At 40.7% G+C, this 15,496-nt stretch overlaps 1 protein-coding gene across 4 annotated transcripts in view; it reads right to left on the reverse strand.

Annotated features, from left to right (window-relative positions):
* Positions 1 to 14,690, reverse strand: part of TTLL9 (tubulin tyrosine ligase like 9) — a 43,365-nt gene extending 28,675 nt beyond the window's left edge. Inside the window, exons 1-5 of one of the 4 annotated variants that reach the window (XM_051979393.1) lie at positions 14,559 to 14,690; positions 11,083 to 11,126; positions 10,353 to 10,445; positions 9,367 to 9,478; positions 8,887 to 9,072 (exon numbers count right to left, since the gene is read on the reverse strand). In XM_051979393.1, coding sequence (XP_051835353.1) covers positions 8,887 to 9,072; positions 9,367 to 9,478; positions 10,353 to 10,445; positions 11,083 to 11,126; positions 14,559 to 14,573 — 450 coding nt within the window. In that variant the 5' untranslated portion in view covers positions 14,574 to 14,690. The other 3 variants (XM_051979394.1, XM_051979396.1, XM_051979395.1) reach the window with 3 other exon arrangements.
* Between the last annotated feature and the right edge of the window lie 806 nt (positions 14,691 to 15,496).

Genomic DNA, 15,496 nt, shown 5'->3' on the forward strand with positions numbered 1-15,496 from the left:
ACAGATTACATACTTATCTGCTTTTATGTTATTTCTCCCAACAGAATGCAAGATCCTGAAGGGCAGGGATGGTTTTTGGTTTTGTAGACCTAAAATCCAGAATACTGACTGATATCATTGTTATGAAACCAATTGTAGATTTATGTGAGATATTTTCTTTTTAAAATTATATTTCATTTTTTCCAAATTATGACTCTTCACAAGCCCATTTGAGTTTTTCTTGGCAAAGATCCTGATGTAGTTTGTCATTTCCTTACAGCTCATTTTATAGATGAGGAAATTGAGGCAAATTTGAGGCAAGTTGACTTGCCTAGCATCACCCAGCTAGGAAGTGTCTGAGTCTGGATTTGAATGCTGCATGAGGCATTTAATGATGTTTATGGAACAATGACTCTGGCTATGTTCTGCACAGGGTAGACTCTCATAAACCTCTCACCTCCTCCTGAAAATTCAATCTCTCAATGTAATTCACATTACATTTCCTGGATGACCTATCATTGATGACTTCTATTGCGCTTGCAGTCATAAACCATTCTATCAGGCTTAAGTCTTCACCCAGGCTTTTCCCATGAGAAAATCAGATTTTTTCTGCTTTTGCTGAGGTATCCCATGGAAACATCAACATATATAGGTCCTAAGTTTCCACAGAAAGGAAATGCAAGCACTTAGAGTATTACAATGCACACAAGACAAACTTTATTTCAAATTTAAAAAAAATTTAATCCAGCCAAGACAATTCTTTCCTCACTGATAAATCCTGTCAACCTCAGAATCCTAATACAGTTCTTCAGACTTAAAGATTTGTGGGTCCAAATCTCCCCAAAGGAAAACATAATGGGGACGCCTAGAGAATTGATTTTCCTTTCCTCATACCTGCTTAGTTCACAGAATTCAGTGTTCAAATAAAGGGCAAGAGCTGGATGTTCTCTCCACAATATGGTTCTATCTCTTGCTATGTCTTTTCTGGCTCCTGCTTATTAAAGGCATTCAAGTGTAACACTGACCTTTTCTTTCTGGGACCTTGGGCCAGCAGCTTTACTCTGTGCAGGGTCACATGGGTCTAGGAATTCCTCCCCTTAACTCCAGGAGGTTTCGTCCAGGAATCCCTGCTTTTTCACCATTGTTTTTGGCTGTTGTCATTTCTGGGGACCAAAGGGTCACTGGGATATATGCTCTAAAATGGTTTCTCTCTAACCATCTCTGGTTGTCTTAATTCTCTCCTGTCTCTCAAGTCAATTAAACTATCAGCCCAATCAATCATATCTCCTATGATATCACTTAGTCACCATTAATTGCAAGTCAACATTCCCAGAGAAGGGGTACATATCATCCAGGATACTTGAACTTGGACTTTATGTGAGATATTTTCTTTTTTTTTTTAAATTGTATTTTATTTTTCCAAATACACGTGAAGATAGTTCTCAACATTGATTTCTGCAAAACTCTGTGTTCCAAACTATTCTCTCTTTCTCTCCCTCTCCTCCCTCCCCAAGACAGCAAGCAATCTGATATAAGTTAAAAATGTGTAATTCTAAACTTATTTCTATATGTGTCATGCTATGCAAAGAAAAAAAAACAGACCAAAAGAGAAAAAAGCACAAAAATGAAAAAACAAACAAAAGTGAAAATAATATGCTTCAATACACCTTCAGTCTCCACAGTTCTATCTCTGTATTCGGATAGCATTCTCCAATACAAGTCTATGGGAATTAATTTAAATCACCTCATTGTTAAAAAGTACCAAGTCCATCTATGTGAGATATTTTCAACACAGTCCCCCCTTCTTCAACCTTATTAACTTTTATCAAGCTCCCTTTGGCCACTGCCTTTATAGAAATTTTTGCTGATATAATTAGGTTAAAGTGCTCTCCTTTCCTCTGCACTCAGACTACCAAAACTAGAAAGGCACCTTAGAATACAAAAATATAGGCTATCAGAGCTGAATGGAAAATCTTGGAGGCCATTGAGTTCAAACCTTTATTTTATAGAAAAATAAACTAAGATCCAGAGAGAGACACTTTCCTATATGATCTGGGAGTAGGACCAGGATAATCAATTGGCCCACACCACACTGTTTTATACATCTTGGTTTAACCACCAGATGGCAATAATGGCCACTATCCTGGTCCTGTTTAATAAGAAAGCCCTAGTAGTTAGATGGTGTCCCAAGCTTACCCTAATAGTTACATACATCTATCTCATTGCAAATATTGCAAAAGTACCAAGATTTTTATGGTTTTTATAGAACCTCTGAGCTTTTCTCCTGTAGTTTTATACCTATGTGCCAATTTGTCATCTAAGTGGCAAAGTTTAGTGTGCATTTGGTCAATAAAAAACCTCCATTCCACTGCAAAACTCTACCTCCTTCAGTTCAAAAATATTTCATCAAATGCTAGTAATGTGTCTTAGCAAAATGGATTTACCTCTCAACAGGAACAAACAAAACATGATGAGCAATATAATGTGAATTACTCTTGGCATGGAACCAATAAAAACCAAGAAACAATACATAATAAGACACCACCTTTTTAGCTACACCCATGTAGCAGCCTCTCCCATACTAGATCAAAGTTATTCTAACCACAGAAGTTCTAATAAGTGCACAATTTACTTTGCTTGGCCTCCATGGGCACTCCTCTTATAAGCAGGCAATAAAGACAATATAGTTTACAACTGATGTTAAATTCATCTATTCAGTGGGGCCAGTCTTGATATAAAAACTTGGAATTATGGAACTAGAAGTAAAATCTTAACTCCTCCTTAACTTCCTCTTTCTCGGCTGGCAGTGGCCATTATTCATGTATGGATAAATTAATATAGAAGTATTTTATCCTGCTATAGGAGAGTCAAATAGGAGTGTTTGACAAATCTTTTTATTTTCTTTGCTTAAGAGTAACCCTGATTCTTGGAAGGAAAAAAAAACTCCTTTTTGTAGTTGCATACCCCTGACCAATATATATATATATATATATGAATGTGTTTGCTATTTAGGAGTTTTGCAACTATAAATGCCAATATATATGAGAATGTGTTTGCTATTTAGGAGTTTTGCAACTATAAATGCCAACCTTCCATCCTGAATGTAAAAGAGTTTCTATTTCTTGCCAGAGAACATGTATAGTCAAGCAAAACAAATTTCCATATTAGCCATGTCAAAAAGGGAAGGAAGAAAAGAAGGGAGAAGGAAAGAGAAGAAAGAAAGAAAAAGGAAGGAAGAAAAGAAAGGGAAAGGAAAGGAAAGAAAGGGAAAGTAAAAGAAAGGAAAGGGAAGGGAAGGAAGGAGAGAGGAGAGGAGGAGAGAAAGAGAAGAAAGAAAGAAAGAAAAAAAAGGAAGGAAGAGAGGGAGAGGAGGAAGGGAAGAAGGAAGAAAGGAAAGGAGGAAAAAATGAAGGGGAGGGAGGGAAGGTGGGAAAGAGAGAGAGAGACAGAGAGAGAGAGAGAGAAAGAGAGAAGAAAGGAGGGAAAGAAGAAAGGGGGAAGGAAAGTAGAGAGAGAGGGAGGGAGAGAAGGAAGAGATGAAGGAATAAAGGAAGGAAGGAGAGAAGGAGGGATTCTGAGTTTATGGTCCTAAGCAGCTCTCTCCCAATCCCATCCACTTCATCCCAACCCCTTCCAATACCCAAACAGTCATCTATAGTTGAGCACCTGAAGTCTCGGGGGGGGGGGGTAGAGGAGGGTTTGGGGGTTACAAGTCTCTCTCCTTCCTCACTAGTTGAGTCTCTCTCCTTCCTCACTAGTTTATTGCTGAACTACTCCTCTTTCTCTTAAGCTAGCTACTTTCTTCTCCTGGACAATATGAGCCCTGCTATCTCAAACAGCTGGTGGCAATCCAATTCAAAGCAGGTCTGAGGAGCCTGTCACCTGAGATCTACTATCCTGAGACCACTATAGATTACAAAGAATACCCTTCATGAAAGATTTATGCATGTAGCCTTCCTCTTTCTCGGCTGGCAGTGGCCATTATTCATGTATGGATAAATTAATATAGAAGTATTTTATCCTGCTATAGGAGAGTCAAATAGGAGTGTTTGACAAATCTTTTTATTTTCTTTGCTTAAGAGTAACCCTGATTCTTGGAAGGAAAATAAGCATCCCCACCCCAGACAGAATGCCTCTGCTCTGTGTAGCAAGAGGATGAAGGGGAAGAACAGGAAAAGACACAGAGAAGGAAGGTACATTGTTCCTCTCTGCATCCTCCAGGTCATGTATGACCCTTCATGGCTGTCTGTGCTGCTGCAATGGCTGCCCACCTCCACCTACTCCCATGCCTGGAATGTAGTCCCTCCCTATCTCCAGCTTTTGCAAATCCATGGTTTTCTTCAAGACCCAGCACAAGCAACACCTCCTCCGTAAGGCCTTTCTTGCTCCTCCGGCTGCCAGTGCCTCCCCCTCTCCCATTAACTTCATATTTATTTTATGTCTATATATATGTATGCCTGTGCTAGATCCCCATTACATATATTCATGGTGTCTCCCAAAAGAATGGAAGCTCTTTGAGGATGGGGACTGTTTTATTTTTTTTATTTCCACCAAACACAATGCCCAGCACAAATGGAGCACTTAATCATTCTTTCTTTAACTCTGTCCCTGTCTTACTGTCTCTCACCTCTTCCTATCTACTGGCTCCTTCCCTACTGTCTTCAAACTTGCCCAAGTTTCCTCCATTATCATGAAGGGATCTTCAGCCTACCATCCTATATCACCTACTTCTTATTGGGAATTTTGAAAGGGAAGTACAAAAGAGAAGTGATTATTTCCTCTTTAAAACCCAATTCCTTCTATCTGCTGGAAGCACCACTGTTCTTCCAGTCTCTCAACTTTGTAACTTTGGTCTCACCCTCAACTCCTCCCTCATGCATCAGCCTGCATGGCCAATCAATTATTGACTTTTACCATTTCTACCTTCACAACATTTCTCATATCCAACCCCTCCCACTCAGCAGCATCTCGCCTAGGCTGCTGCACTGGTCTCCTGCATCACATCTTCCCACTCTAATCCATTCTCTTCACAGCTGCCAAAGTGGTTGTTAGTGATTTTCCTTAAACACAGATTTATGTTATTCCACTTTACAATGTAGAATCTTATTGCCACTTATGTCCCCTTCTACCAAAATCAGCTGGACCCTTGTAGGTCTTGGACCAAATCAAGTACTTCCAACCATATTCAAACTGAATCCATATTCCCCTAACTTCCAGTTTTCTATTATATGTTGCTTTCCCTAGTATAAATCTAAGATTCTTCAGGGTAGGGTCTTTTCAAAGTGTCTAGCCATTAATGAGCCTGTACTAAATGCTTTATTATTCATTCACTCACTCATTAATTCATTATAGCCTAGTTGAAGCAACAAGGTAGCCTGAGGGAGAGAGTAGGTAGCATATGCCAGTTGAATCAAACCAATATCACTGCTTCAACCACCACCTTCCTCCCTGCAGCCTGACGGAAACAAGATATCTAAGACCCTGCACTCAAGAATTCCAAGAATAGCAATATTATCCCCTTTCCTTCCCCCAGGTCGTAGGCTCTGCTTCTAGCCCAGCCCTCAAACAAATCATAGGAATCAACCCCTATAAAGATGTGGACTGGCAAATATCTCTGCAGGTGTTAAAAGTCTGAATACCTGACACTCAGAAAAGGAAGTTCTCAACATCAAAGTACTTGACACTGTAACATGATTCAAAATCAAAAACTGATAAGATTTTATTAGTGGAAGCAACATTAGAGAAGGTGTATTTGCCATCTGTTTTACTGCTGCCCCCTTCCCAGTTGAAACCTGCAGTTTGAACTGCAGTTGAAACCTCCTATGTAATGTCTCTCCCTCTAAAATAGGAGCTCTTTGTGAGCAAAGATCTGTCTGAGCTTTTCTATTTGTAACCTGAGCACTTATCACAATGCTTTGCATATGTATCTAATAACTGATCTTCTTGGCTTATTTATACTTTACTCCCTTCCCACATTTTTAGTCAAGAGAATCCTCTACCTTGATCCTCCAACACTGCCCTCCATTCCCATTTATCTCCCTGCTTCTGTATTAACTATGCCCATTCCTAGAATCTACTCTCTTCTGACCTCTGTCTTAAGAGAATATTTCACTTCCTTTGAGACTCCACTAAAGCATCAACTTCTCTTTAGGATGGTTTTATTGATCCCTCTCAACTGCTAATGTCCTTTCCCCTCCATAACTACCTAGTATTTATTTTGTATTTGTACTCCTCCCAAAGAACATAAGCTCCTTAACAACAGAAATAACTTCATTTTGTTACTGTTTTTATATCCTTGTCTACTAGCTCAGTGGCTGGCACATAATTAGGAACTTATAAAGTCTGTTGGTGACTGGCTTTTGATTAGAATGATTAAGATACTCATTCAATATAGCCTGCATTCTATTCAATTCTGTACTCACTTAAACAATTGGATTTACCATGTGTTATATGGAATTCAAACATTTAATAAGAACCACCAAAATTAGCAGAGAAGCTGCTAGAGAGGAGTTTCTCTGCAAACATACACTAGAAGGTGAAAGTGGATGGATTAAGGTCCTCTCACCAACCTGGGAGATAATCTCTGAAAGGACTTTCTATTTGGGATAAGTATAATAAGGTCCCTAGTATAGCCTGATGGAGGTCGGTCAGTTTCAGCTCCAAAACACCTGGATCTTCTAGAAGCATGTCTCCCATTTTGAAAAACTAGATATTTCTTTCTATTTCCCTACCAGTTTTCAGGAATTGATTAGACTTTAGTTTCTTGGATGCCACTTATGATAGCAATTAGCTGTGAAGTTTTCCCTCTTCCTCCCTCTCCCACTAGCTGAAAGTCTTTTCACTTCTAATCAGAGTCTGCACCTCTTCAAAGTTAGTTGAGCTCAGTCCTTCTATCTACAAGCCATATCCCAGAAAAGATCTTAGAGCTATCTTTTGTCACTTCTATTGTCTTCCAGCCCATTATTGTTTTCTCTGAACAATTAGGAGGCTGCCTTTGATACAATGATAGCAACATAGTTGCTATACAACTATATAGCAGCTATATAACAGATGATTTTTATCATGATTATTGTGGTTACACCAAGCAAATTGACAAAAATTACTAAAGATGGAAAGAAAAAACATTGGAGAAGCTACAAAAAGATACACACACAAAAAAAATACTATCAATAGAGCTGTGAATTAATCCTAAAATTCTAGAAACAATTTGAAGTTAGGCTAAAAATAAGTGACTAAAATGTCCAAATTTTTCAGCCCAGAGATTCCACTGCTAATCATATAGTCTAAGGAGGTCAAAATCAGTAAGGTCCTATAGACACTAAATATTCATAGCAGTACTCCTTTTGGTACCAAAGAACTAGAAACAAAGTAGATAATTATTGATTTGGGAATGGGATACATGAATGTAATGAATTTATGCAAAGAGCAAACCCAGAAAAATAATATGCACAATGATTACAGCTATGTAAATAGAAAGAATTATAAAACAAAACTGAATGTTGTAGTCATATTGATCAAGCTTGGTCCCAGAGAACAGATGAGAAAATGCAATCTTTTCTTTGTAGAGTTGGGTTACAGCGGGTGTGGCACAGAGGTTTGCTACAACTCCAACCAGCTTTAAAGAGTTAGTCATTAAATTTTCTGTGTGAGAATTTAAACCTCAAAAATTAGCAAATGCTAGAAATCAGGTATGATCTATTGTTTTGTTGATTTTTAAACTTTAGAAAGTGATGTACTAGCTACATATTGCTGGTTAAGTTAAAGATCTTTTACATTTTTTCAATGCTATGGGGATAACTAGGCAAATAATTATGTGTTAAGTTTGTGAAGCTAGACTATTCTGTTACCTAATTTGAGAACTGTTTGTTAAGGAAAAGAATAGATATCTTGTAGGAGATGTAACATATTTTTGTTAAGGAATCTATTCATTTAAACAGAGCTGGAAGTTAAATGGTTTTAATGTAAATAATATACTCATTGCTTTAAACTTTAAACTGGAATTTCTTTAAATTGTTAGTCAACACATTTATCTCTCCATCCCAGAACCTTTTGTTAACTTTAGATAAATCTGGCAATTTTAGATAAATTCATTTTTGTATTGGAATACATTTTTTAATACTGGCTTCTGATTTCTGTTGATAGATGTAAATAGGTGATATAGGTGATAGGTAAAACTGTGAATCTCCTGGTCTAATTAAAAACAGTAAGGTTTGAGCTAACTCTCACTATTTACCTGTTTATTGGCAAAGTTTATTGGCAAACTGGAAGTTTGTTTTGAGATCAATTTTATAAGAAATTTCTACAAGTGACCTGAGCTGGAGAGAAACAGACCAGAGCCACAGGACTGCATCAGATGTTTCTAGAGGATCTAGAGGATCTAGAGCTTCCTTTGCATCTTTTATCTGTAAGGTGTACATGTATATAATGAAGTATTTCTCCCTATTTCTAACATTTGATTACATGCTATCCTGAACCATTATGTCACTGTCTCATCGCCACCCACCGTCAACTATCCATGGAACTAGGAACTCCCAGAAGTAAAGGCCCCTTCTTTTTGTCTCCCTTCCAGAGTTAAGCAGAGGGCTGGGCAAACAGGAGTGCAAACTAAGACTGCTGAAAAAGACTTTAGGGACCGAGTATATACCTTCATTTTACATTAGAGTAAACTGAGGTCAGAGAACTTCAGAGGTAGTGAGCAGCAGAGCCTGCTTCAAGCCCAGGGACTCTTACTCCTCCAAACCTAGGTGAATTCCAAAGAAAATCAAATGAAAAGGAACAGGGGGCCCATTCATTATCTTTGTGTCCCACGGACTGATTTTTCTATCGCCCTAGAACCATGGCTTCCCACTACCTGTGGTTTGGGAATTGGGGGGAGGGGGGAGGGAAGAATGACTTCTTTGGACTCACTGGTTTCATGATCCAGGTAATACCGGGAGTTTTTCGAAACTCTTCTACAAAGAGATGATAATCAGAAGGCAGTTCAAAGGTCTTAGGAAAGAAGTCACACTTAGCTGCTTCTAGTTTGCCCATTTCTCTCTCCAGCTGCTTCCGAAAGCGTTTCAAGTTCTTCACCATGTAGTTCTTCCTTGTTAGCTGAGGGACCACATAGGAACAGGGTCAGCCAGACCCCTCTTCAGCCTCTCACCTCTAGCCCCCAAGGCTATCCAAACCCTTGTGCCCATGGGCCAGGCTAAGGCTCTGCCCATGTTCAGCTTATCCTGATGCCTGAAAAAAGCAATTCCCTTCAGCCTGGATATCCCAGAAATTCAAACAAGCTGAGAAGAGGAGACTTCCCAAAGACAACTCTAACCCTTCCAAGGGGAACCTGTGTCCTATTCACAAGGTATCTGTTACACTTCTTTGGGCCCCAGCCCCCAAATGCTTTACCTCGTAGTGATTTCGGAAGTGGCTGATTCGGACATGTTCATCCATATAAGTGTGGTCAAAATTTTCCCGAAGCCAGCTGACATCACACCAGTAGAAGTCCCATTCCCCCTCACTGTAGGGAATACAAGTTTGTCACCAAGGGATTCTGAAGGACTCTCTAGTCACTACAATTAAGAGTGGATGGGGAAAAGCCGGCAGCCCATCTTCCTTCTCTCTGATTATGGAGGGGACAGGGTCAGAGGCCCTGGTCAAGGTCAGAGAAGGTCAAGGGTAGCAGAGAAAGACATCTCTGGACAAGGAAATCAGGGGAACTGGATTTGGGTACTTTTCTAGGATTCAAAAACAGATCCTGTCACTCCAAATCCAGTCCTCTCTCCACTTTGGAACATTGCCTCTGTGCATTAGTACAGATAATGGAGAGTTAGCTGGGAAAGGAAACCCTCATTCCTTAACAATGGGAGAGAAAACAGGAAAAGGAAAATGGTCTGGAATTCAGTGAAAAGGTCTCTCACAAATGAATAAGTTCTCTGATGAGTGAATACTCAGACCTATATTCAAATGAGTTAGTTCTACAGGATACAAAGAAGCTTCTTGGAGGGTCCCTTTTGTCTCTATTCAGGAGACAGGGCTAAGATTTTCCAGCCAGATTTGCTTTTGGCTTGGAGGGGCAGGAGAGATGGGAGTTAGGGAATAGTAGGGAGGTGGGCTCTTGGATTTTTCCTATCTACTCTCAATAGGGAAATCACTGGTGACTCGGAAAAGAGATTACAGTATGTAGGCACTTCAGCCACTAAAATGGGGGCTATGCCAGAGATCATACAGGGAGCTTAAACGAAAAGACCCTTAAGCACAGTTGGGTTTGAGCAGATTGCTTTCTTTGTGGTGAATTCCAGTGTGTGGATGAACAAGAGTTACCCCCTCCACTCCTTAACCAAGGAAAAAATGGGAACCCTGAAAGTAGAGAAGAGAGGGTAGTGCTATCTTACTCCTTCACTTCCACCCATCCAGGCCGGCAGCGGAGGACATCCAAAAGAGTATTCATGACTGCGCACTTGAAACGGATACATAGTTTCTGGTCCCTAAGAGACAAATCCAAATCAAAAATATAAGAAAGTCAATAGTTTTCTAAGGAAATGCAGAATAAGGATATGAAAAGAAGGCTCTAAGTCTCTTTACTGGGATTCTACTTCCTTCCCTTGCCTACTCCAGTCTTCCAACTTTCTTTCAACCCTCTTCTATCTTCAGGATTTGGAATCCCAAGACCTCAAGTTTAGGATCCTGCAATTTTACAAATAAGAAATTTAAGGCCAAAAAAGTTTAAGCCACATGCCCAATCACAGAGATAAGAAGGGCACAGACAAGGTTTGAACCAGGTCTTCCTATTCTACCACCAATCTTTCTTTCACCAGTGTCAACTGGAATGACTTTGAAACAATTAGAAAATATATATAAAAAAAAAAAACATTTTTCCCTTCTAGTCTCCCAGTAACCTCAGATTGAACACTTTTGAGCCTGGGCTTCCCATTTATAAAATGAGAGCCACAGCCACTATTGCTGACCCTCCCAGAGGTTGGTAGGAAGATCAAATGAGATTATAGAAAAGGAACTGCTTTTTACAAATGTGTGGAGCCATGGATTATAGAACTGCTTCTGGAGTTGGAACTGGAAAATCAAAGTCCTCTCCTTCTCGCCTTCCTCCAAAGCCAGTCCACTCACCGCTCTTTCACCTTTAATACACCATGGCCCTTAGAACAGTGATTCTGGAAAAAAAAAAAAAAGGTGGCAAGAAATCAGCAGCAATTTCACCAGACAGGAGTTCAAGGCAGCAGGAGCTACTTGAGATCTTTCTACAGAGAACCTTTTTCTTAAAGTCGTACTAAAGGTCAGGAATGAACCTCACATATTCTACCAAAGATCAGAGGCTGGTCTCTGTACTTGCAAGGATATGGGACCATTTTTGTTCCTGGATCATAAACCATCACCTTGCTCTCTCTGTACCTCAATTTCTTTCTCCCCCTTTAAAACTGGAGAAGTTTTCGAAGTCCCAGGCTTAGATTAAACCAAATCTACCAAGCAATAAAAATATATTAATGATTTTCTGTGGTGAGGAAGGAATGTTTTCCAGATATGGGGGAAAAGGGAGAGGGAACAACAAGAAGCCAGTTTGGGCATAACAAATAATGCAGAGACAGGTAGGCTGGAGCCAGATAGTGAGGGGATTTAAGTACCAGAAGAGTTGTGTTTTAACCCGGCATCCACAAGGAGCCACAGGAAATTTCTAAATAGGCCACTGGCTGGGGCAGACCTGTCCTTTCAGAATATGGTTTTGGGAGCTAGTTAGAGAATGACCTGAGGCCTGGAGTAGGAGATGATGTGAATGGAGGACATTATGGGTACAAACGATACTGTAGAGATTGACAGGACTTGGCAGCTGCTTATGAAAGGTGAGGGAGAGTAAAGGGTTGAAGATGGCTTCTAAATTGTAAACTTAAGTGACCAGAAGGATTATGGTGTTATCAAGAGAAGTAGGGGAGTTAGGAAAAAGGTTTTGGGGAGAAAGCTAATGAGATCTATTTGGACATGGTAGGTTTTAGCAGTAGTTTATAGTGACATGGATCTGGGACTCAGGAGGGACTAAGGCTGTTTATGTCATCTATATATCCATAATAATGGAACTCATGGAAGTAGATATAATCACTGAGAGGTGTAGAGAAGAAAATTTGGAACAGAGCCTTTGGGGATATACACACACACACTCACACATGCTTGTACACACACATACATATACATTTATACACAATTTTAGGGGGTGTGCTATATATAAGGATCCAGCAAAGAAAAAGGAAAAGTAGCAGCCAGAGGGACCCAAGAACATTAACTTATATGGGAAATGACTCCCAATTTAATAAGCACTATTTTTGTTATTGTTTAGTTGTTTCAATCATGTTTCACTCTTCATGATCCCTCTGGGGTTTTCTTGACAAAGACACTGCCATTCCCTCCTCCAGCTCATTTGACATGTGAGGAAACTGAGGCAAATAGAGTTAAGTGATCTGCCCAGGGTCACAGAGTTACTAAGTTTCTGAGGCCAGATTTTAACTCAGACACGTGAGTCTTCCTAGCTCCACGCCCGGCACTTTACCACTGCACCAAGAACTATGAAGAAACCTGAAAAAGAGTTTGGCAGAAAATAGGCTTAGATCTGCATCATACACTATACATAACAGTTTCTTTATAAAAAATTTTTTTACAAAAAGTTTCAAATGGAATACCCAACTTAGATATAAATGATCACATAATTTTGTAAATATTAGAGAAGAATGGAAAGAAGTACCCTTTCCAGAGGTGATAATAGAAGTCACAGACAATTTTAAGTACATAAAATTTAAAACATTTCACACAAACAAAATCGAGACAATTAGGAAAGAAGGGGAAACATTCAACTGGAAAAATATCTTTATAACAGATATCTTTATAACAAAAAATCCTGAAAACATGAAATTCAAATATATGCCCAGGGGGCAGCTAGGTGGTGCAGTGGATAGAGCACCAGCCCTGAAGTCAGGAGGACCTGAGTTCAAATATGACCTCAGACACTTAATACTTCCTAACCATGTGACCCTGGGCAAGTCACTTAACCCCAATTGCCTCAGCTAAAAAAGGGGGGATGGGAGGGAAGAATTATTCCCTTAAAAACAAGAACAGTTTTTAAAAGAATTGCGAGCTATAAACAACTATATGAAAGAATACTACAAATTACTTTGATCTGAGTAGGTCTAATTCAGATAACCTGGATGCTTGCATCCCTACCATTTTTCCTCTAGGCTCTTTTCTAACAACTACTGTGGAAACTCTATGGAGTTCAGAGGGTGAAAATCCCAGTTTACCACATTGAAGATGCCATAAATTAAAGTGACATGAAGGGAAAGGGCCACCTTTACCCTATTCTTTTTTTATAACTCCAGCTCAAATGGGCCCTGATAGGTGTTTGAGCCATAGTACCCCTGAAACCAGGATTGAGGAGGAAAGGAATCCCAGAAGCCAGGGTGTCTAGGACTGGAGCCCAGGGTGGTTTTGGACTTGGAACTGGGACTGTGCTCTATAGTAGTGGCTCTCAAACTTTCATTCCAGTATTCATTTCTATTATTAAAATTTATTGAGGATCTGCCCAACGAATTTTTGCTTATGTGGGTAATATTTAGCTATTTATCATATAATAAACAAAACTAATTTTGTATTTGTGGACCCTTTAAGGGTTTCATTGATCCCCAGAATTCTCTGGACCACACTTTGAGAGCCACTGCTCTATAGGAACTAAATAAACTATCCACTTCTAGGAATATTACTACTAATAAAGAAAAGTACAAATTAATTATTGTAATGTAAAAACAAAAGACACGAATAAGATGTCATTTAAAAAATTTTTCCCCTTTGGGGAGGCAATTGGGGTTAAGTGACTTGCCCAGGGTCACACAGCCGGTAAGAGTTAAGTGTCTAAGGCTAAAATGTAATTTTTTGAAAAGAACGATTGAAAAATTAGTGAAAGAATTATATTAAACAATTTTGGGGATCCTTCCCAGTCTGGTAATATCTAAGTCTACATTGCAAGACATTGGGCCTCATCTTTAGTCAGCCCAGGAACTGAAAGGGGACTAGTGAGGCAGGCCGAAGGCAAGTTCAAGGATGATCCTGTAAGACCCTCCCGCCCCAGAAGGAGACGGAGCTGACCACCACTCTAGCCCTTAACTCTCCCTCCCCACTCCACTCCCCACGTGGTCTAGCTAACAGGCCACAAACAAGGCACGCCTTTGACTTGGCAGCTCGGATGCAAAGGGGGAGGATGGAAAAAAGGTTCCTAGAAAGTGACGGAAGCCAGGGAGTGAAGGTAATACTACAAATTCCGCCCCCTTTCTGTGAAGGACACTCCCACAACCACTAGAAGAAAGCCTCTTTCCTTTCCCCTTCCCCCCGACTCCAGGACAGCTTTAGCGGTCCAATGCATGCCGGGACTTGTAGTCTCTCGCCTTCTGTTTCTCGTCCCTCAGGGCGTTCAGAAACATACGCAGTCTAGGAGGAGCTCTTCCCCTCCATCCCCTACCGGGAGCCGATGCTGGCGTTCGTGGGCCTTCAGCAGCTTCGCCCTCCTCCGTGGGGAGAACGGCAACGCTGCTTTTGGCCTGGCCTTTTCTTACCTTTGATTTGGACATTGCATTGCTTTCCGGACTTGTGGGGAACCCCCCAGCCTGCCTTAAAACGACCACCGCGTTCTTCTCCCGCCTGTGCGTCGCGTTGCCGAAGCAACGCTACAGCCCACTTCCTCCCTCTTCCTCTTCCCCCACCCCCTTGCTCCATCCATCAGGGACTAAGCGTTAACGCGATAGGCGGAGCCCGGGGCGGGGGCGGGACACAAGCCCCAACGCAGTGCGCACCCTGGGGACTCTCCGGCGCTTTCCACGTGTTTGTACGGTGCTCTCCTGCCCACATCCGAGCATCCTTAGGCTAGTTGAGTGCTTCGCTTTATCCAGTGACGAAATTTATTTTCTGTAGGATTAGTGACTACCCTGCCAGAGAGGGAAAGGATCTATCTAAAGACACATTGCAAGAGAATGGCGGAGGCAGGGTTTATTGCCACCTAAGTCTGGGGAGTCTCCTAAGACTCCTTCCATTGCTTCCAACTGGATCCTGAAGATGACGTAACTTCCTGACGCCCCTCTTTTCTGCTCTGTGTGTATGTCTCCTTCACTCAGGGTAACCCCGGCGCCCAGGAAATGGCTCCTCTGTGGTCACTATCTGCCCTAAAAAAACACAGCTCCAAGAATTTATTAAGCAGCTGTAGTGTAAAAGGCACCGTGCCTTAGTCTGGTTATACAAAACAAAACATCTCTGGGCTGTCTGCACTCACCAATAGGCTGGGGAAAGATCAGGAATATCCTCCCCTAAATCGAATGATCCTGGGAAAAGATTCTTATTACTGCCTCCTCCACTAAAGAGTGCCCTTGTTTAGAAGTCAAGAAACCTGGGTTCTAGTTGAGGTTCTATTACCAACTCAATGTGTGCCCTTGAATAAATGACATCTCAGTAGACCTTATTGTCCCTGTAAAATAGTCCCTTCCAGCGCTGACATTCCCTG

Source organism: Antechinus flavipes, chromosome 2 (assembly GCF_016432865.1).
Source record: "Antechinus flavipes isolate AdamAnt ecotype Samford, QLD, Australia chromosome 2, AdamAnt_v2, whole genome shotgun sequence".
NCBI classification, from domain to species: Eukaryota; Metazoa; Chordata; class Mammalia; order Dasyuromorphia; family Dasyuridae; genus Antechinus; species Antechinus flavipes.